The 24,176-nt window shown below is 38.5% G+C and overlaps 1 protein-coding gene and 1 long non-coding RNA gene across 10 annotated transcripts in view; one reads left to right on the top strand and one right to left on the bottom strand.

Annotated features, from left to right (window-relative positions):
• The window catches only part of LOC309489275, a 251,524-nt gene that overhangs the window by 60,171 nt on the left and 167,177 nt on the right, over positions 1-24,176 (top strand). The gene's annotated exons all lie outside the window — the stretch shown is intronic.
• Positions 1-24,176, bottom strand: part of gramd1ba (GRAM domain containing 1Ba) — a 51,494-nt gene that overhangs the window by 16,079 nt on the left and 11,239 nt on the right. For 5 of the 9 annotated variants that reach the window (XM_082157016.1, XM_082157011.1, XM_082157017.1 and 2 more), the window contains 3 exons: positions 5,552-5,768; positions 4,848-4,868; positions 2,384-2,404 (listed from right to left, as the gene is read on the bottom strand). In XM_082157016.1, the coding sequence (XP_082013142.1) occupies positions 2,384-2,404; positions 4,848-4,868; positions 5,552-5,671 (162 nt within the window). In that variant the 5' untranslated portion in view covers positions 5,672-5,768. Of the gene's footprint in view, positions 1-2,383; positions 2,405-4,847; positions 4,869-5,551; positions 5,769-9,087; positions 10,087-13,577; positions 13,942-24,176 lie in introns of those variants that run through there. The other 4 variants (XM_082157013.1, XM_082157014.1, XM_082157015.1 and 1 more) reach the window with 4 other exon arrangements.

Below are 24,176 nucleotides of genomic sequence, written 5' to 3'. Positions count from 1 at the left end.
AAGCGAGCAAAGGGCCATCCCTATATAATCACTGAAGCTGTCAAGTACTTAAATTCAGCACAATTGGCAATAATGCTCAACGCTACAAACTGCGTTGTAAATATAAAGCTTTGACAGTCTTCACAGTGTGAACATAAATATGCATACTGGGAACTTTTCAAAGCAGCTGCCTATCAGCATGTACCGAATTGATTTGAAACAGTCTTGGATAATGGACTCCCAACCTAAACACCAAATGACAATGTAAATGTTATTCCACCCATTACATCATATTAATGGTTCACCTATCGGGTACCCGCCCAAGTGCAGGACTCTGTACCTCCCTCAGATTTTTTGTGAATTTTAAAAACAGCTTCCAAAAAAAAAAAAAAAAAAAGAGGAAAAAATATCTATATTTAAAAATTATTCTGGTAAAAAGTGTTCAAAGATATCCATTTGCATGTCAAATTTTGTATCAATTCCATTGAGTGCAGATCATTTGCTTTAAACTGAAAATTCATTGTTGTATGACTATCTATTCCAAGAAATGAATAAATGAGGCTTTTATATGAAAGATGTAATGAAAGAGACATATGAAGGCTAAGTATGTTAACCCATACTCGGAATTTGTACTATGCATTTAACCCATCCAAGTTAGTGCACACACACTGGGAGTAGTGAGTAGTGAACACACACACACTGCAAACCGTGGACACACACCCAGAGTCATTTTGCTGAGGCACCCGGGGAGTGATTGGGGGTTAGGTGATATGATTGATAAGGGCAAATGGAGGGAATTTGTCCAGGACACAGTGGTTACAACCCTACTCTTAAAGAGATGTGCCATGGGATTTTTAAATGACCAGAGAATCAGGACCTCGGTTTAACGTCTCATCCAGAGGATGGTGCTTGTTACAGTATAGTGTCCCAATGACTAAACTGGGGCATTAGGACTAGAGGTCTGGATGGGATGGATTTTTCAGTCCCGCTCCTGCCCGCTACCGCAAGATAGCGTTTTATACCGTTCCCATCTGAAACTTTCAAGTTTTTTCCCGTTCCCGCCCGCAAAAGCCCGTAGGAAGTTGTCTATGCTGATTTTTCAGTCCCAGTCTGGTTAGATTCTGTCTCGTTCTGGTATCAATAGGTTCTTTTTTTCAAATTTCTACACACAATGCTTAAGATCTCCAGCTACAGACTTCTCCGTGCTGTTATTATTAGATAATTATATTTAGCTGGAGCCCACAAGTAATTTATTTATCCTGCTTCCCGCACATTTATCAGTAACTTCCCTCCCGCATTCACACTCAGCAATTCAAAGCTTATCCCACGGCGTACTCTGTTGTGTCGGGTCCCGTGGGATTGTAGACCTCTAATTTGGACCCACACAGGCCACAGGGTGAGCCTCACTAAATCTTCTTCCAGCAGCAACCTAGTGTTTTCAGGAGGTCTCCCATCCAGGTATGACCAAGCTCAACACAGCTTAGCTTCAGTGGACAACCAGTCTTGGGCTACAGGGTGATATGGCTGTGGTTATGGCAGTGGAGCATTGAACAAAAAAAAAATTTATATAATCTTTTATATATATATTTTTTGCACATTAAATTGCAAAATTTCTCCCTGTAAAAAACGCTGCATTTTATATAAACATAATTATGCTTTAAAAGTGATGCTGGGGGGAAAACCCACAAATGAGATCTTTTCATCTCCATTGCTGCTCGGTGAGAAAACATTTAGATAAAATGGGAACTTTTATGGGAAGAAAAAAGAATCCAGCAATCTCACATGAGTTTCAGAAGAGATCTCAAAATCAAAACAAAAGTCTGAGATTTCAATGTGAACCATATGATCTGAGCTATACTATATATTTTAGATGTAGTATGTTTGAGCAGTAACAGTGGCACAGCCTGATCCATGACAGAAATGGAAACACTGTTTATTTGAGCGAAAGAACACTGCGCTCTTTGTTCTGACGTTCTACAGTGCACTTTCATCAGAGTGGCCCAGAGGTTATGACCGACAATAACACATTGACAAAACATCACAAAGGCACTTGTAAAATGATGAAAAATGTCATTATGTACTAGCTGACCTGAAAATAAAAATGGATTCTTTCCCACAGGAAAACAAATGTCAGGCCAACCATTCAGCCTTACAGAAGAAAGAAGCAATCACTTCCTACATGAAATGTCTGTGAAGGCAGTTTAACTCTGGCAAGCGACACCCTCAGAGATTCACATGACATACTGTAGCATGTAGATGAAATATTTAAATAATGAAAAACAAAATCCAGTTCCTAAAGAACCCCAACCTGCCAATATTGTACACAATATTGTATAAACACACGACATTCAACATCAAAAGTAATGAAGAGTAAAAAAATATATATATATAAAAAAAAACTTACGTTATACCAGCTTTGACTTTTCTGTGAGTTTGAAGAATCAGATTTTGATGGTAGAAGAAACAAAAGAGGAAGAGATAAACATTAGAGTGAGTTTTTAAGGGTCCTGAATGATTAAAATATACACAAACACTTACATTTGGCTATATACAAATCACACACACACAAACACAGACACACATTCGTTTTATGGGGACATTCCATAGACATAATTATTTTTATGTTGTACATAAACTGTATATTCTATCTCCTAACCCATCCCATCACAGAAAACTTTCTGCATTTTTACATTTTCCAAAGACATTATTTAATATGATTTATAAGCTGTTTTCCTCATGAGTACCAAAAAATGTCCATTCTATCTATCTATCTATCTATCTATCTATCTATCTATCTATCTATCTATCTATCTCTCCATCCATCCCTCCATCCATCCATCCATCCATGAATGTTTGATTAGCACAGGTATAAGTATGTCATAAACAAGGGATTATGGGAAGGCTCTGTTTGTGTATAGAATCTTTCATCTGTGCTTGTATCATAGCACATTCGCAAAACACAAAGCTACCACAAGGGGGCAGTCTCTACACTAAATTAACTCTTGTTGTTAAACATTGTCAAAGATATAATGCATTTTATAGAGGACGGCAGATCTATAAAACCACAACTCTGTTAAAAGTGTCTTAACAGAGATTGTGATACAAGTTTATGGTTCATATACACAAATATAAAGACCTAAAAGAATGGAGAAAGAAGTGTAATGCGAGCATTGGACAGATCTTTTCACACACACTGGGACTCTACAGTACTCTACTGTGGTTTCTTCTCAAAGGATGGGTCTGAGCTCAAGGGCACAAATACTGATTTCTTACTTTAATCAGGTTTAGTCTGTCATACTGGAGAGAAAGTTCATCAAGAGAGGTCAGGTGTGAAATGTTTTACCTTCTATATCTGTCTTTAGAAAATAAACTGACTGTGACATAAGTAACGTGTTTCTACTATGGCATACTGAAAACTTCTGCTTTTGTGATGCTGCATCGGCACCATTTGGTGTCAAATAGAAGTTAACATCTCTTTTATAAGCCCTGTTCACACAGCAATCCCAGTAAATTACCATGACATTACCAGAATGACTTTACCGGTAAACTCTGATGTAAATTATTGCAAATTACCTTTAAACACATCTGTTTTCTTCATCTACCTGGACGAGAAGCGCTTTAGTTTCACTATCTGTCCAATTTGACTACATTTGAGTGACATGCATAAGGTTCGCACAGAATGTGATTTTACTCCTAAAAACACGAGGCGCATAATAGTTACTGTAGTATTGCAGTTACTATAATACGCATACGCAATAACTGCAGAGCCGCGGCGCTGATTAATGGAAAAGAAGGGAGGGGCTGTGTCCGAAATCGCCCTCTATACCCTCAATCACTATTGCCTAGATTAGACCACTAATATAGTTCACTTGAATAAAAACGAGTGAGTGAATTTGAGTGTGCTGCATAGTTAGTTTGTGCATGCTGTTTAATAATTATTTGAAACTTTGCAAACTGGCAGCTTCAGTAGTGATGAAAAGATTTATCTTAAACTCTGTCATGGAAACTAATAGCATGTATAAACATTAACTAAACAATTTAATAATTAATTAAAACGGAATTTATACCTTTATGCTATGTGCTGTTTGTGCTGTTGCCACATTGAACCAGCAGTTTGGAAAATGGATGGATAGATGGATGATTAAGCTGTGGGCGCCATCTTCTGGTGAGCCACGGGAATTCATTTGTCATGAGACAAATTTGTCAGTGCATTATGGGTATTTGCCGTTGAGCATAAATCGATTGTACACTCGTTATTACGGTGCATTGTGGGATTAAATGAGTGTCGGACCCCACTACAAATGGCTGTACCTTCAAATAATGCCCTATTTAAGGGTATTATGGGTGATTTTGGACACAGCAAGGTTCTCGATCATGAGACGTGGCGCAATGGTCAGACGTCCGTCTAGCGCATGTTTACAGAGAAAAACTATTAAAAGCAGAACTTACCATAAACGGACAGAGCATTATGACTGGCTCAACGCAAACTTCTTAAGACGGCGGGTTCTGACCTCGCATGTGCTCATACCCGTAATCCTGTTCTTTGTTTACACACAGAATTGTACCGGTAATTTACTGGTAATGTTACAACTTCTCATACCGGGAAATTGTTAGAACTTACTGGTACTTTTGGAAAGGTCGTATTCACACATGATCTCTTAATAGTAATTTACCAGTAAAGACTGTATGTGTGAAAGGGGCTAGTGTGTATCAGAAAGTTCAAAACATTTAACTTGGCATTACTAGCTAGTCTTGCACAGGGTTTGCTTAGCATTTTCTAGGTTAGCACAGACAGGTGATGCAAAGCATTATGGGATGGGTCACATGCAGGGTGGAGGTACGGTAGAGCAGAAAAGAGTGATGCTTACTTTAGACAGTCTCTTGTGGGACTAGCATGCATGAGAGAAAGAACAGATATCAGAAAACAAACAAAAACAAAAAGAAAACTATGAATTATGTGCAGACAAATAAAAAACACTGTTGGGCGGCAAAGCTTCCCCACGTACAGTATCAAAGCAGAAGAGATGTTCTGTAAATCATTCTGGTACATGAGGTGCTGATGGTCATGAAATGATAATGCAACGACTTGACTGACTTCAGATTAGACTTAAATGTGCTTCACTTTGTGACATGCACAATATTTTTTAAACGATGTACTGTTTTTATGAAGCATGTTCTTCTCGAAGAAAGGGAGAGCTTAATCTTTTACCTTGCAAATGCAATCCTTCAACAGATGCAATGATAGGAAAAAGAAAGCAAGAGCTCTACAGTATTTTCAAAAACTAGTGAGCTGCCTCTCACACACACACTCACACTGTGTGTATATGATGACTTTTTTTGTGTGTATGACGAGTAAACTGTTCCCTGGATAGGCAGCTCACTAGGTTTTTAAGTAAATTTACTGGAAATCTTCTCTACAGGTATAAATCACCTGCAGTACACTCAGAATTGAGTTTACAAGCCTGTACTGATGAGGAATTTGACCCCACAGTAGCAATAGATGTGCCAGACACGCAGTGTATGAAGACGGTGAGAGCAGAAGTACAGTAAGTACAGTAAGTCACACATTTACCTTGGAGTTCTTTCCTCCGGTGCGGGTGTTGTGAAGCGACTGGCTGTAAGTGCGTTGGACGGCTTGTTCCGGCGTGGAAGGGGATTTATCGGAGGAATGATCGGAGTTCTTTTCCACCATGTTCTCTCCCTCTGGACTCTGGGGCGTTGGGGAGCGCGAGCGTTTACGCAGGACGGGTGAGCAGGCCGGCGTGCTGCGGTTCGAGTTACTGGCAGTGCTACAGAAACAAGAAAAATATCCAATAAATAACCATAAAACAGATGTTACACTTCACAAAAAGAATGCAAATGGTTGTTTGAGCCTTGGCTGGACAGTTAGCGCATGAGCTACAAACGTGTGGTTGCTCATGTGGGAGATGCAGGATTGAGTTTCGTGTAAACCATCAAAAGGCTATAGTAAACATACTAAATCTATTATTGAAAATGTACAAATAAATAAGGTATTCTGTAAAGGACAGGGGAATAAATATAGTCACTGGCTCAGAATAACAACAAGAGAAGTCAACGGAAAAGTCCCCACCAAAACCACCAACCCTCTTGTGTACACACAAATCCTCCCAGCAGGCCTTTCACCTCTGCCCTGTCAGCTTCCAGGAATGTACATCAGACTGACATATTACAACTCTGACCAAAAAACACAGCAGCGGAGGTCACACCGCTAAAGCGCTGTAGTTCTGGTGGGAATTTCCACATCAATGATAAAATCACACACAGAAAAAACATGATCGGACAAAATACAGGAACTGAACATCTGATGATCTTTTTGAAGCACAAAACTGAAACTCTGTAAAAAAAAAAAAAAAAAAGAAGAACCCTGAAGAAAAGAAAATGTTAAAATGGAGAGCAAAGCAAATGGAGACCTCCTAGTTCATATTTTTCTCCTGAGACCTTGATATTCTCACAGGAGATTCTCAACACAGGCTTAAAAGGAAGTTCACCCAAAAATGTTGTCATCATTTACTCAATCTCAAGTTGCTCCAAACCTGTATAAGTTTCTTTCTTTTGCTGAACCCAAAAGAAGATATTTTGAAGAATGTTGGAAATCAAACAGTTGGCGGTAGCCGTTGACTTCCATAGTAGGAAAAAAAAAAACTCAGTCAATGGCTACTATCAACCGTCTTGTTACCAACATTCTTCAAAATATCTTCTTTTGAGTTCAACAGAAGAAGAAACTCATACAGATTTGGATGGGAGTAAATGATGAGAAAATTTTCATTTGTGGGTCTTTGGGTTACTATCCCTTTAAATTTGTCAATCAACTTACAATCAAAAGTCAAACAATTCTCAAATTCTTATGGTACCAAATTATCCGAGTTATGGTGTGCATGTTCATTTTGTAGCTCTGTTCTCTAACTGTGTCAACAAGTCTCATTTTATTTCTCCTAAGAGCTTTCAGGAGAAACATCTCAGACAAAATTGATACTTCAAATAAAACAACTGAAAACTTCATTAATTCTCCTAAGCTAAGAAAGAGTAAAATCTTCTGAGAAGAACCATTACAACAACACTCACTAGCTGACCTCAAAGACGGAGAATCTCTCAATCAGACCTTATTTGCTTACAAAGGTCAAGATGGTATAGATAATACAGAAGATGAAAAGCCCTCTTCAATCAGATGGAGAAACTCTTCTCTAGCCATCTATCTTTGTCTCAATCTCTCGATGCAGCAATCCTCCTTCTTCCTGCTGCCAGCCCTTCATCTGTCCCTCAGAAAGGCCACCAGGTTCTGTCTTAATTATTAATGTTCTGTACCTGAGCTAAGAGCTGCCCGTCTGGAAAAACAAACACAGTGAGACAAAAGAGAGAGAGAGAGAGCAAATAAAATAAAGCAACTGATAAAACACCTCACAACCTCTCTGGGTTCATTCAACCTAATTCACTTATGATTTTATCCATGCAGCAAGACTCAAGCACTCAAGCAGCCGTTCCTTTCTAGAACACAAGTCCACGTGTTCTAGAAGGTTCTGACGGCGAATAAATCACTGCAGATAAAACCTTTACACAAACAGTGGCATCAAATTACCGGTGCATAGATGTACATCTATCACGCTGTCAAGAATCTGTTAGATCAGCTGCTTAAATGTTTTCTTGTACATCATCTCATTCAATATACAAAGTGAGGGTGAGCAGCACAATATTCCATATTATTTTGTCTAAATAAATAGTCTAAATGCTCAAATAAATAATTTTAAATGTCACAACTAAATTAAGGCATCACAACACTTAATATTCAACAATATTATTGATCTGCCTGCATTGACACCATTACATGAGAACTGAACTGAGCTGGATGATGACATCACTGTTTTCTCCAGAGCAGCTGTATAGACAAATGCTGTATAAACTAAATGAATAACTTTTGTTTTTTTTACAACAAAAATGAACATCACTGAACTTAGGCTGGACTATGACACTATTTTCGACACGAAACAAACTTTGTTGCATTGTTTTCCTGTTATCACTGTAAAGCTGCTTTGAAACAATCTGTATTGTAGTGCTATATAAATAAAGGTGACTTGACTTGACAACATTATAATGAAAAGGTCTAAATGTAACATAAAAATGTAAAAATATAGTATATATGAAAATAGAATAGTAAAAAAAATATGAACCATCAACTGGTACAAATTTGAAAAATACATAATTAGCCATAAGGTACCAATATATTGTGAATCCCCACATACTTCTGTGCTATACTCACTATTTGTGTAGTACATAGTATGTATCCTGTGTAAAGTATGTGCGTTATTAAAAAAAGTAGACAGTCTACAGTACATACTGCACAGTATCCAATAAGCAGTGAGCTAGTATTCCATACAAAAGCATTGTCTCTCATGAGATAGCAACTGACATTAGGGTGCAGCTTTGAGAACACAAGTGCCAAACACTTTCTCACTCTCCACACACCTATAAAGTGATAAAAGGCATTTATCAAACACTCTAGAGAAAAAAAGCTTGTATTGTGGATGGATGTACGGCTCTACTCGCCTCTCATGTGTCATATCTGCGCTTATAAGAGCCGTAATGACAGGCCACACGTGTATGTGAATGCAGTTTTCACACCTCTGCTTAAAGGCTAAAACCAAAAAACTAACATACATGGTATAAACATGTTCTCATATCACCAGTCGGAAGATATTGCTCTCGCACGCTAGCTTGAGTCACAGAGAGCATTTGGCAGAGATACACATCTTTCTCACACTCACTGAAGGGGTGAAAACACTCCTATGTGATGCAAAAATAATAATAAAAAAATCGCTCGGTACATGCAGCAAACGCAATGCATTATTCTGATCAAATGTCACAGATGCATATCTCTTCTAAAAAACATACAGTTATCTGCTTGAATTTGGATGAAAGATGGATTTACTCGCTGGAAAAATCCATGATTCTATTACATATTACAAGGTGGCAAAAGCATAAAATAAGAACTAAAATATTGGATATTGTAGCTAATGGACATGTCAAGTGTGACAGTCCCATCATGCAAATGACTTCCCTTCATGACGTTAATGCAAAAATCACACATTGACAAACCTGGTGGCCATGAGGGGCTACACGAAAGCGTTCGGCTCTGCTTCATTCATTCAGTGCGGCTGCTGTGTGAGAATGGAGTGATGTGAGGAGAGAGGAGGAAGAGAGGAGGCGGAGCTTATCGTCTCAGCATCCATGTTCTTTCATGCAAGCTTCCTCATTTCTTCGCTCTTCTACATGCTTCCTCTTCTGTTCTGTTAGCTCTTCACTATCGTTCTGTCGAGCTGGTGTGAAAAGCGGCTGCTGTGCTGGGGTTTAATATTCATGGGTTTCTTGAATGAAGCCACTCACGTCAGCAGTCTCTGGCTCTCTACCCCTCCCCCTGTCCAATCACATTCCTCCCTTCCCCTCTCACTCGCTCATGCTCGCTCTCTGTTCACTCCTGTGATGCATCAAATCCTACCCAGTCAAGTCAACTCACCTTTATTGCTACAGATTGTCTCAAAGCAGCTTTACAGTGATAAGGAAAATAAGGACTCTCTGACAAAAACACTCTGGATAGCTTTTACTTATGTGAATAAGTAATAAGCTTGTAATATGTGAATAAGTAATAAGCATGAACCTGTGTGAATGATACCTCAAATCACGTGTCTTGTTATTTTTCTAAACAATCAGACTTATAATTTCTACCTGGTGGATGATAAAAGAAAAAGAAAATATCACACAGATTTACATTTAAGGAGAAAGCTGAGTTTTATGAGTTCCTGTGATGCAAAGCTGAATTTTCAGCATCATTACTCCAGTCTTCAGTGTCACATGATCCTTCACAATTAATTCTGGCACTCTATTATTATTGGTGCTCAATTTTTAAACAATGATTCTTATTTATAATACATTTTGAAAACATTGTTTAATTTTTTTTGTAGAAGCTGATTTAAAAAAAAAAATCATGATTCTTTAATGAGGATTATTTGAAATAGAAATATTGTATAATAAATAATTTTAGTGTAACTTTTGATCAATTTAATGCATCTTTGCTGAATAAAAGTATTTTTTTCTTCTTTTTAATTTTAATTTGAATCTTCCTTACCCTAATATTAGTGTCACAGTTTCCACAAAAATATTATGCAGCAAAAACATATATATAATAATAACATAATAAGAAATGCACCTTTTGCAACAAATCAACATATCACATTGATTTCTGAAGGATCATGTGACACTTAAGACTGGAGTAATGATGCTGAAAATTCAGCTTTGCCATCTCAGGAATAAATAACATTTTAAAATATATTCAAATAGAAGACAGTTATTTTAAATTGTAATAATATATATATTATTTTTATTTTTTATTTTTTTATTTATTTATTAGTTTAGAGTCAGATAAAAATAAGGGCAGTTTAGATAATGTTTAGATGATAATCTAATAAGATCAGAGAGGTTTGTTTAAATCTGTTCTGGTCTGATTAAACTGTATCAGATCAGATGTGATCAAATCATGATCTGATAATAAATATTAGACCAGATCAGGGTTCAATTAGATCACTCAAATCATTGTCAGATGAGATCGAAATGAATTCAGATCAGGATCAGATTACAGCCAGATTGCCATCACCTGATTTGATCACAGTCCAATATGAGTGAGATCAGATAAAGGTTAAATTGGATCAGTCGCAATTTCGCAAATTAATCAGTTTGATAAGATCACAATTTAGATTTGAGTGAAATTAGATTAAAATCAAATTCAGAGTTGGATCAGAGATCAGATATAGGTGACATCAGAGTGGAGTCACAATTAAAGAATAATCAGAAAATTTACAATCACAGAAACAGAAAAAACACATAATAATTATGTTTAAACTTTAAATCAAATCATGAATCTGTGAATCAAATCAAACTAGTTGCTAGTCTGATTTATACTGAGAGAGAGAGAGAGAGAGAGAGAGAGAGAGAGAGAGAGAGAGAGAGAGAGAGAGAGAGAGAGAGAGAGAGAGAGAGAGAGAGCATATCTCTGCTTAAAATAGACCTGTAATCTGCTCAGGACGGTGTAATACATGGTAATGTCTGGAACAAACAGCCTATCTTTACTGTCCAGCTATCTGTTACTGTTGCATTTAACTCTGGAATGCCTTCGAGAAAAAAGAAAAAGAACACACTTTTTTAAAGTACCCCTATTATGCAATTTTAATGGTTCCATAATTTTCTTTTAGAGGTCTCGTACAATAGGTTTACATGCATCCAAGTTAAAAAATTCTAATTTTCTCATAACATACATTGAAACCTCATTTCACAGTGTCTGAAACCAGTTCGTTTGAGGATTCGGTCCCTCTAAACCCCTCTGCTCTATACTCTGGTCAGTTGGCCCAGTCTGTTGTGATTGGTCTACCTCTTACAACGTGCGTCGGAAAACAAATGCCTACATTACACATATGAATTTTAGCTCCAGAAGCCTCTTCAGCACTTGTATACACAGTAATAAAAACAGTAAAGATGGCTTCGATTTTACCGTATCAATTCGAGCCCGAGTTCTCATCTTTTTGAAGTGCATCCAAAGTGGATTTGCAGCGTGGAAAACAGCGTCTTCTCGGCATGACGACAACGTGAACCAAACTCTTCCAGGCCTCTACTACAACTACACTGTTTGAGGGCGGGTCAAAAAACTACATGTTGTTTGTGGACAGCCAATGAAGACCATATGCTGGCATTATGCAAATTTGATATAACCTAATTAGGCTTGTGCAGGAAGTAAGACTGGCATCACTGACGATTCATTTCAGGCAGTTCAGAATAGGTTTGCACACCTCTTTATACTGTAATCACATTATAAGTGTGGATTTTCAAACAGGATTATTTAAGGAAATCATATAAAAGTAAACAAAACGGCAAGAAAAGCAGTAAATTTGGGATGTGTTTTCACGAGGGACTAGTCTAGTGTAGACTAGTCAACATGTCTAGTGTCCACTGCAGCGAACACACACAGATGGACACAGTGAGTGATCTGGTCCAAGGACGCGCTCTGCAGTGCTCATTTAACAGCGCTGGGAGCGAGAGTCCTACTAGAGAACACAGCACACAGATGCTGAGACAGTCCACACTGTTATCGCAGAACGGCTTATGAGCAGAAATCTGTACAAGTAAAGTACCTACAAACATACCTTTAAAAGAAAGTATTTCAGGTTTTTGTAACGTGTACTATGCTAATTCCATGAAATACAATATCATTAAAATACCATAGTATATTAATAGAAATGATTCAATACCATGGTATATATTATTATATAGAGAACCATGATATTATTATTATTAGTCTAATTTCCATTTACAACCAATGATGTTTGGGATTGGAATATTTCTCTGACCAATGGCAAACAGGTGGAGTGTCTGGGAAAGCTTAGACAAGGACTAGACTTCTTAAGGCCAAGATCCAGACCAACAACCTGATGGTCCAAGAACCAGGCTGTCATTTGAATGAACTAAATAACAAAATAACGCTTTAATGAAAGACAGACAGAAAGACAGACAAAAACTGCAACAGTTTTTTTGCTAATTCTCTGTATGGTGATGACGTCACGCCTTCCCGTGCTTGAGGTTTTTATCACCTTTAATATGGTAAAAATCTCTGGATTTGATCTGAGACCTAGAAAAAAAGCCATGTTCACGTGGCCTCAATGTCTCAAGAGTACAAAATCAATTCACTAACCCTAGACCCAAGGCTTTCATAAACACAAGCTGTATCATCATCTGATGAAACAGTTTGCATTATAATATAATTGCCAAAAGTTTGCATTTAGCATGCTTATTAGACTTGAAACACACAGTACTGCATTACAAATAAAAAATAAAAAAATCTTTGCCTGACCAAAAATATATAAAAGTCTTTAACCAAGCGACTAGTTCAAAATAGAAACACATCATATGAGCTAATTTTAACTGTTTCCTCGTTTCTAAAAATTCTTCCAACCAGAAAGCACCTTCATCACAAATAACTTCGACTTGCCTAGCTGACACACAGTAGAGTATATGAACTGAGAAAAAGGAAAATGACGGTCCAAAAGAATATGCAATTATTACGTGAAAACTGCACTGTCACACTTCTTTCACTAATCTGCATAAGTCCTGAACTCAGTGCCTCTAAAATAAGCTTCCACCATCCAACAGGGAAGAATCATTCTGCCATCTAAGAGGGCAATGTTACATAACCATTAAAAGTTTATCATTAAAGTCCACCATCTTGGCCTCAGATGTGTGGCCGCCCATTGTTTGGAGCTATGGAGAACCAAATCAGTCATCAGACCAAGTCAACGCTATACATGGTTGATGTATACAAGTGGCCACTAATACGTCACTGCAGATCTCAGACAGCGACAGATACAAAGCGACGGAGAGAGCGAATTCCTACCGTACCGTACAATGCAGGTGTTTAAGATGAGGACATGCAGCCAAAATCTCTGCGACATTAAAATAAGAAGTAAACACACAAACGAATACTGCAGAGAGAGGAGAAGCCCACGACAGACCGGTTGGCATCACACAGGACCGTCTGTCCATCTTACCAGGCAAGCTTGAAGCCTTTCATTAGTGCAGTGCAGGCTGTCCTGATCCCACAGTGTCATCTTCCCATTTCACGGGCCGCCTTTCCCAAGGCATCCCGAGCGGGATGTTAATCCGGGTCGGTTCTGGTGATCCCAAGCACGGGCGATCGGCCCGACTCAGAATGCCTCATTCAGCATGAAAGTGTCCGGCGAGCCATACTTCCACATCCTGAGTGCGTGAAGCGCTCATGTGCACCTCTGAAACGCAGCAGCCTCTCTCTCCCTCTCTCTTCCTGCAGATGAGGGCATGAGCGGCTCTCGTCTCAATCCGGTGCTCACTGAGCATGCTCAGATCCTCTAGGCCACTCCTCCCCCCCCCCCCGCTTCCTTCCTGACTCAAAGAAATTCCTGTCCGGTCTCACTGCTGCTGTGTGTGTGAGGGACTATGGGGCTGTCGACAGCTGGTCCTCTAATCCCTTAATACAGATGGACGGTAAACACTGCGAACAGAGTGTGTAAGGATGAGAGAAATATATTGCTTGGTGTCTTGTTCTATTGCAGTTACACACACACACACAAACAGTTGATATTACTGCAATTGTCTAGTCACGTGTACAGGCCATAGCAGTGCTTCTCTGATCTCGTGGACACACAGGTCTCTCTTCTGAAACACCCACAAGCTGCCTGAACACATAAATGTCTGTTAAAGTGTGTTTTCAATGTGTGCGCTGAATAAAAAAGGGCCAAATTTGTCAGTAAAGAGCAACAGGAAGTGTTCACTACAGACTCAAATTTTGATGGCTGTGTCGTTCAGATTTGACTGGGTATAAAAGCAAGACATTTCTGAGTCACTGTCCTCAAATTCACTTAAATACACATAACATGGTGACAATGATTTTCAAAGTAGGACATGTTCCTGAATCCTTGTCCTTAACCCTGTCATCCTAAAGCAATAATATTTTAGGGTTAGGTTTAGGGTTGGGTTTTGGGGCATGAATAGCATTCTAACTTGTCATTTTCCTCTGATTTTAGGGGTTAGGTGTGAACGCACTTACACAACATAAAGCTTACCCCCAAAAAAGACAAAGACATAAAAGACAAACAAAAGATGTTGATTCTGGCATAAATACTACTTGGCAAAATCATAGTCATACATTAACAAAAATATACGAGAAGTGTTCACACTGACAGTGATTTACAGAATCAAAATGACCATGAGTTCGTTTCAATGAGAGTTAGTGGTTTAAGGCTACATGAGGGAAAACAACTGTTATAACAAAAATGCACTGTTATAACACCATGCACAGTGATGCAATATGGCAAATGAAAGCACAGACAGTGAAGCTGGCATGATTGTCATCCAGTAGCAACCAACAGGACAGCAACTTCCCGTGATTTAATCACTGTCAGTGTCAACGCACCTACAACACATCATTTTCTATTGGTTATGCAACTGCTTCTCAAAAAACGCAATACTTGCCTGTTTTACATTGAATATAATATGTAAATATTGACTAGGGGTCTGGGACACATCTGAGAGAAAGAACACCTGGAATAGAGGACTCATAACGCCCATTTTCAAAAGTAGAGACAAATTAGATCCAAACAATTACAGAGGCATCTGTGTGAGCAATGATGTTTTGCAGCATTATCAACACAAAACTCGTTCACTTCCTTACCGAACACAATGCCTTAAGCAAAAGTCAAATTGGATTCTTACCAAATTTTAGAACATCAGTCCATTTCTTCACCCTCCATACCCTGATTGATAAATACAACAACCAAAACAAAACCAAAATATTTGCTTGCTTTGTAGATTTCCAGAAGGCCTTTGATTCAATTTGGCAACAAGGTCTACTGTCTTATTTTCAGAAAATTGGTATAGGAGCAAAACATACAACATCATAAAAATTATGTATTCAAACAATAAATGTGCAATCAATATTGGCAATAAAAAAAACGGAGTTCTTATCTCAAGGATGGGTGCGAGACAGGGCTGCCCACTATCATCAATATATACATCAATAAATTGGTGAAACTACTAGAACAATCAGCAGCACCTGGCCTCCACATGACTACATGATAAATTCTACACTATAAAGTTAGTCCTCTATGCAGATGATCTGGTCCTGCTGTCTCCAACAGAAGAGGGTCTACAGCGGAACCAGTTTCAAGAAAAATTTCACCCTTGGTATGATAAAAATTGTTAATGCCACAAACTACTCATACCTTGGTTTGAAATGGAAACGGAAACCTCAACCTGGCCTTGAATTAACTGAAAGAGAAAGCAAGAAGGGCTTTCTATGCCATCAAAAAAAATCTATCTAATTTGAAATACCAGTTAGAATTTTGCCTCAAAAGATTCCAATCAGTCATAGAACATATTGCACTATGGCAGCGAAGTTTGGGGTCCTCTCCTAAATCACGAGTTTGACAAATGGGACAAAAATCCGATTGAAACCCTGCATACAGAGTTTTGTAAAAGCATCCTTAAAGTACAGAGAAACACACCTAATAATGTATGCAGGGCAGAATCAGGCCAATGCCCTCTCTCCACAATGAGAAAAGAGCCATCAAATTTTGAAAACATCTAAAATTGTGTGACCCCAACTCTTTATCATTTTAAACCCCTTTAAATCCATGAAATGAACGATGAGAAGAGTCCCCTCATTCAGCTGGTACTGAGGCTCACACATTTAACACGACACGACTAACAATAATCAGCCTCAGGACACTGACAACTCTCATCCACAGAATCAACAGAGCCCAACCAAATGATTAATGCACAAAAGGAAAACTACCTAGCTTATTGGAAAGAAACAACACAAAACAAAGCAAACTACAATATTATTTGGCCCTAAACAGAGATTAGCAGAATACCTGAGCACAGTCAGAGACAAACTGAGGAAAAACATGACGGACTGACAGCCAGGCTATAGAGAAGGGCAGATACAGAAAGAGCTGGATGCCCAGAGAGGGCAATTTGAAAGTATTTGTCCCAACTTCAAAAAGTTGAAGAATGATGCACAAGCTCAATATTTTCTTGGTGTAAAAAAGAGACTGCATTTCACTAGCAGCAAAGTAAATCAATTCCTGCCACAAAAAGAGGAAAAGTCAACCAAACAGTGATGCCCCCATTTACTCACTCACTCTCTCTCTCTCTCTCTCTCTCACACACACACACACACGCACACACGTGAACTCACACAAATTCTTGTACACACACATACACACACATATGCAAACACACACACACCACTATAAAGAGAGAGAGGATACCTCTGAAAACCTGACTACTATTTCAAAACTTCATAAATGACCAGCACACATGCACATTTACACACAGACTGGTAAAAAAAAACATGGTCATCTAATTCTCGTTTCTCATTTTTATATCCAACAAGCTAGGATAATAAGTAGCCAATACATTCTCAGCATGATGCTGGCCACAGAGGACTGGCCAATCAGAATGTGTCCCTGTAAAAGCACTGGCCAATCAGAGTGTGTGCATGTCACAGTGGTGCTGAATGGACAGCTCCATCACGCTCTGAATGTGAATGCATGCATGATGTATGAATAAACATTTTATCTGAGACTTATATGTACGAGTTCAGTTTGGACTTTTTAGACAAAATTCAGTGCACCTTGGGATTAAATTATATAATGTGGTAAAAAATGTATGAAATATCCTTTCATAAATACATATTCTGATTCTTATACGATATGTTATGAGATGTTACTTGTGCCAAAGGTGTTTGATGTCCAATTAAAGAAAATGCAAATGCAGTTTCAAATATGAAAAAATCTATATCCTAATTTAAATCATATAATTTCATCAGCAGCACTCCTACAATTTCACAGCGTCCAGTACTGATGTGAAATATCAGCATTGCACATGTAATCCGTTACATCAACATGTTCCTTTGCCCTTGCTGGGTCTCTGGGGGTCTGAGTGGGGAAGAGCAGATGAGCAACTCTGGCTCTAGCGGGCCTGCCGAACCTGGCCAATGAAGGCTGGAGTTTATTTCTGTGGATCCAGTCCTGAAATGTTTAGCCCTGTGGCCCAACGGCCAGCGAGAGCTGCCACATAGCCCCGCCCCCTCAGCATTGCTGAGCTCACTGCCACATGGAGGCTGAAGGGAGCCAGCCAATGAGAGGAGAGCGTGAGAGAGTCAGGTGATGAGGTGACTGTCAGGCTTGGTTAGAGAGCGTACTGGAGAAGTGAAGTGAGGCAGCTAATCCCTGCGTGCACAAACAAACACACACCCACACCCACACATACACACACAACCCTGACCGGCAAAAACAACACAGATTGTTATTCCACTGAAAAGAGCTCAGAGGGATCAGATGATATTACTCATAACTAGTTGTCGACGGTTTTTCCAAAAGAGGGAATGCCAGATATAATGTTAATATGAGAACAAAATGGTTTGAATAAACACTTATTTTATTCAATATTTACTTAAAACAAATTGTGTTATGCATTAACAAATCTGAAACAGTTATTAGCTTATGCAAAATATTGCTTTTTTTGTAATGGATTGTTGGGGGGGGAAATATGCGGAAGAGAGAATTATGGTGAATAACTATGGTAAAATACTACACGCTGATTAGTGGTTAAAATATATTTATAAAAAAAATCCTTCAAAATCATAAAAATGTATAATTGCATTTTGAAAGAGTTTTGAATAAATATTGAATACATTCAAATGTATTTACATTTTTTTTATTATTATAATAAAAAATATAAAAATAAACGAACAGAGTCTGGAATATATAGATATAATTCGTAAATTTTATATGTGTAATGATGTGTGAATCTGTGGAGCTTTTCACGCTTTCTCTGCTGAAAATCTCTCTCTCTCTCTCTCTCTCTCTCTCTCTCTCTCTATATATATATATATATATATATATATATATTTTTTTTTTTATCTATATGGTAAAATGTGTAAAAGACTTCAACAGTATGCATGCTTATGTATCACTATTAATATTATCAGATTCAATTAAATGTTTAATAAAAGATGTGTAGACGTTTATGAATGAGCTTTGTGTGGGATTCAGTGGCTGCAGATCCCATGCAGATCTACTGTTACCTCACCGATCACTGAGGAGATGACTTATGATGCAAACACAGGTCTCGGGTGCTTTCCTGAGATTTATACAGCAGCACTGCTGAATCCCACACAGGAAGGAGAACTCAATCATTTGCTCATGACCTACTTTCTCTGGCTCTATACAGCCCACTCTTCCTGACAGAGACCCTAAGGACTCCGGGAGTTAGTTCAATCTGCAAGTAAAACGACTCAGTGCCCACAGACAGACAGACAGATGTCCAGAGAGGATTCACTTTACATATGGCTGAGGAAACAGTCCGTTTAAAAGGAAGTCAGAAGTGCACATGAACTACTATGAGAGAAGGGATTCTGTTTACAGCTCAGTGGAAAAGAAAGAGAGTGTGTGAGAGAGAGGTATCTGATTGGGGTGTTAGATAACATCAGTCTGCAGTTCTGTGATGAATCATCAGCTCTGGTAACAGGACACTTCTGCTGCAGGCTTCTGTCTAATCTCAGCTGAAAGATGGCCTGCACATCTTTCATAGGGATCTGGACAATTAAATAAGAACACAAGATCAAATGAGGCAACCCGAGCATGTTGAGCACCCTGAAAATGATTACAGGAACAAGTCAAGCAATAATGTGCTTACACATCTTGTTACACATCATTTTGATGGCCACTATCTTGTTGAAACAAGGGCACTGAGAAAACAGGCTGAGCTTAATTTAAAGGGGACCCTTTTTACAAGATGCAATGTAAGTCTCAGTAGTCCCCAGAATGTGTCTGTGAAGTTTCAGATCAAAATATCCCACAGACCATTTATTGTCAAATGTTGTAAATGCTCCTTTTTAAGTTGAAGCAAAAACACTCTTTTCGTGCATGTATCTTTAAATGTAAATGAGCTGCTGCTCTCCTCCCCTGTCCAGAATAGAGGGTATGCGTGTGTCACCGTCGACCGGAATGAGAGTAGAGAGACAGAGGGGCAGCATTGGTTTTCAGCGTGAATGCCGTGAAAAACACAAACACATCTAAAACTGGAAAGAGCTTTGCGGCTGACAGTACAATTAGATTTGACAAGAAATATGAGGTATATTTTTACAACTGGACTTCAGGCAGCGAATTGTGGATTTGCAGTTATCGTTTTGTGTCAATATGCTGAATTTAGGGGTAAAATCATACCCTATATATTGTATTTGTCACGTGTCAGTGCTTGTTTGGACTTTCCAAGTCTTTGTGTTTTGATTGGTTCCTGTTTTCCTTTGTTCTCTTCCCGCCACTCCTTCGTTTCTATGGTTACTGTCATTAAGTTCAGCTGTGTCATCTGTGTTTAGTTAATCATCATCATCTGTATCACCTGTGTATCATCAGTGTCATTTGTGTTTGTATTTAAGTTCCTTCTGTTCAGTCAGTCTTGGTCCGATCTCAGTTTTATTTAGTGTGTGTTGCTACCTGTTCTGCTGTCCTGTGTTTAATTACATTAAACCTTCGTTTTTGAAAATATATCCTTGTCTCCGTCTGCCTTCCTGCAACCACCTGTGACAGTATTGACAACTCATCAATTGTCATGAACAAAATTTTCAACTCAATGGGGCCCTATCTTGCACCCAGCGCAATTGACTTTGTACACCGACGCATGTATCATTCCTATTTTGCACCCGCGCAAAGCGGACTTTTCCCTCCACAGAAGCACGTCGGTTAACTAAGAAATACACTTGCGCTCCCGGGGGCGGTTCAGCGCAAAGAGGAGGCGTGTTCCGGCGCAAACGTTTCCTCATGCTATTTTGCAGGTTTAGAAAACAATTGCGCCACTAACCAGGAAAAAATTGTTTAAGGTCAGTGGCGAGTTGCGCATGTTATTCATAGGCTATTTTAAGGGCGCATGCTTGGCCATAATCAATGTAGCGTGTGCACAACGCGCACTTTGATTCTCTCATCTACACAGAAGCAGCAGTTTTCATTTTTGTAAATCATACATTATTACGATAGATAGATAGATAGATAGATAGATAGATAGATAGACAATTTATTATAAAAGCATACATCTAACTTACACATTTACCCAAATTATCATACGCCTGTTTAACCGAAGTTAATTTGGGTGGGTTTCTCCATCCCCAATGTCCCTGACGAGAACGTCGGTCTCCTCGGCTGTGAACCGCTCCTGGCGCGCGCCTGGCAAATCCGCCGTTATAATAGGAATCCGCTTTAGAACAAGCGCGCCTGCTCTTAAAGGGAATGTGAGATGTCGCTCTGATTGGTTTATTTCACGTTACGCCCAAACCACACCTATGAATAATGAAGCTACTTCAGACCAACCCATTTTAGATTTGCGCCGGGCGCAAGAGGCATTTATCCCGCCGGGAAAATAGCAACAGCGCCGGAGATCCGCCCACAAAGTTACTTGCGCTTTGCGCTTGACACTTGCGGTTCAGATCGTTAAAATAGGGCCCAATATTAAATTTATAATTTGCATGCGTTTTAAAGCTATATCAGTTTAAACTTCTGATTTCGGCTTAATGGCTGTGGCCTAATGGTTCGAGAGACTGGTAACTCGAAGGTTGTGGGTTCGATTCTCTATACCAGCAGGAAGTGACTGAGGTGCCATTGAGCAAGGCACCTAACCCCCAACCCCTCCCTGGGAGCCACAGCAAAAGCTGCTCCGAGTGTGTGTGTGTGTGTGTGTTCACTACTTACTACTCCTAATGTGCACTAACTCGGATGGGTTAATGCAGAGGAAAAATTCTGAGTATGGGTTACCATACTTAGCCTTCATGTCACTTTCACATATGGGCCCAGTTTCACAAACAGGTCTTAGATTAAGCCAGGATTAGGCCTTAGTTCAATTAAAAACTGAAAAACAAAGAAGAAGAAAAAACGCTACACCACCAAAGTGCTCTCAAGCGCCTGCAGCTATGCGTTTTCAGAAGAGCACCTGCCATTTTCAGCTCGCTATAAACGCTTTGGTGGAAACAAAGCCTAAGTGTTCATATACAGTATGTACGATGGCCCCAGAATGTAATTGGACACTAAAGACACAAGTTAATACATCTGAATGTCATTGCATTAGATACAAAATAAACCAATGATGCAAACAAAAGATGCATGAGCTTTTCTCAGAATTAACTTCATGTTTCTAAGCCTTTTTGTGAACACCTCAAGTTCACACATGTCCAACAGTCACCATGGGTTAACAGTTATCTATGGACATGTTCACATGAAAACATTTTACAACTAGAACACTTTTTGTGTTCATTTTGTACAACAACTATTGATTAAATATTTTTAGTCTAACAAACTTCTTTACGTAAAACTTTTGGCTTTAAAAGTGTGCTAGTGCGAGCTTTTATTAAAATAAATGTCAGTTGGTTTGATATCTAGTTATCTAATGCACTGACATTCAGATATTTTAAAAGTATGGCATCCAAATACTTTTTGTGGCCCCGGTCTCTGTAAACTACATGGACATTGTTAGGAAATATGAAACGTTAAATGTAGCAAGTTGCAGTGAATAATGTATGCTTCCTGTTATAGGCTCACTGCACTTTTCTTTTGCAACGCAAGCATCTCCTAACAAACTATAGCAAAAGGGCAACTCAGAATGTTGCTGATCATGTCAAAACAAAAACCCTGTCCCAATGTACAAGGTCTGATCTCACCTCAATACACAGAGGAATAGAGAGAGAGCGAGAGAGAGAGAGAGAGAGAGAGAGAGAGAGGCTGGCAGAGGGATTTCTTGAACAACTGCTAATTAAAGAACAGGCACACTAGCACACACACACACACACATACATCTGCATTCATCAAAGCTTTGTGCCTGAAGAGAAACAGATCTAGTTAGTCTAGTTACTGTGACAGGGACACAATGACCCTGAGCTCATGCCGATCAGAAGAACATGACATGACTCTTTCACTGTCTCATCCTCTCACTCAAGTGTGTGTGTGTGCGTGCGTGCGTGCGTGCGTGCGTGCGTGTGAGAGAGAGACAGAGAGAGAGAGAGAGAGAGAGAGAGAGAGAGAGAGAGAGAGAGAGAGAGAGATGTTCGTTCTGTTTAGCATCACTTTGTTAAAGAGATAGTTCACTCAAAAACGAATGTTCCGTCATCATTTACTCATCCTCATGCTGTTCCAAACTTCTTTTGTGGAACACAAGCTGAATTTTTTAAGAATACCCTGGCCACTCATTTCAATATAAAGAAAGTGAAGAGGACTTGGGCTGTCAAGCTCCAAAATGGCACCAAAAAAAAAAAGTGCAATAAAAGTATCATTGAAGCAGTCCACATGTATTGTGCATTATATAGCATTTTGTATTATATAGTGCATTATATTTGTTTGTATGATGAACATATTTGAGTTGGTATTCTCTGAAAAGCTTAATCTCTGCCCAAGCTTTCCTTAGAATAAAAATTCACAAGAGAAGTAACAATGTCCAATATAAGTCATTCTTTTGAATAAGATTCTTTTCAATTAATCAGTCGATAATTTTATCAAAAATTGCAATGATGATTTCAACTCAATGGTTCAATGATCTAATAACAATGGTAAATAGTTCACTGGAGGGTAAGATTATCAGCAAGTAACTTACATTTAATCACGCAATGGTCTTGTATGGACTACTTTTATGGTGATTTAGCATCCTTTCAGTGTTGACAACTTAGCAACTTTGTCACTATATATTAGTGACTTTTCAGACCCCTTTAGCAACTTTTCAAAAAAGCAACTTGCGACAAATCAAGCAACTTTTTGGACTACAGGTTAACATAGCCTAGTCAGTCACTATATCCTTGTTCCGATGTCTGACAGAAAATTTGTAAATGAAAACAGCTTTACTGGACATTCGGCTATTGGAATAAAGTATGTGAAAACAGATTAGGAGAAAAAAAACTGATTTAAAGTGCCGACAGTCGCCACATTACGTCATCTAGCGACATTTAGCAACTTTCTAAGCAGGTTTTGGGTACTGAAAATATTTGGCAATACTGATCCTTTAAATATAAGCTTTAGGGATCATTCATTGTAACTGCATGGAAGTAGTGCATCCAGTACATTATGCAAAATTTCTCCTTTTGTGTTGCTCATAAAAAAAAAAAATTAAAAAAAAATATAGGTTTGGATTCGGAATGACACATTGCTGCGAATGTAATGACAGAATTTTCAGTTTAGGTGACCTATTCCAATCTGTTCTGTGCCACGGTTATTACTGATAATAACATATTACTTTAACATATTCATTAAGTACATGTTTCAATGCATTATTTAATGCATTTAAAAAGCATAACTAAAAATAAGTATGTATTATAATTAATTGTGATAAAGGATTTTTACATTTATTTGAGAACATTAAACATATAAAACAATGTAAATTAAAAGGCAATATAAATGCAAATAATGCACAAATATCCAGTGGCTTTCGGTTTAAAACTGCAGGAGAACAAATTATAACCACAAACATGACTAATACATTGAATAATTATAAGTTTGAATCAACCTTCTCTCCTCTTTACGTCTCTACTGTAAAAAATTGAAGGGTAATTCTATACATCACAGGAAACATTATCTGCT

The sequence above is a fragment of the Leuciscus leuciscus genome, assembly GCF_965113295.1.
Source record: "Leuciscus leuciscus genome assembly, chromosome: 24".
Taxonomy (NCBI): Eukaryota; Metazoa; Chordata; class Actinopteri; order Cypriniformes; family Leuciscidae; genus Leuciscus; species Leuciscus leuciscus.
This window is presented reverse-complemented; position numbering and strand designations above follow the sequence as displayed.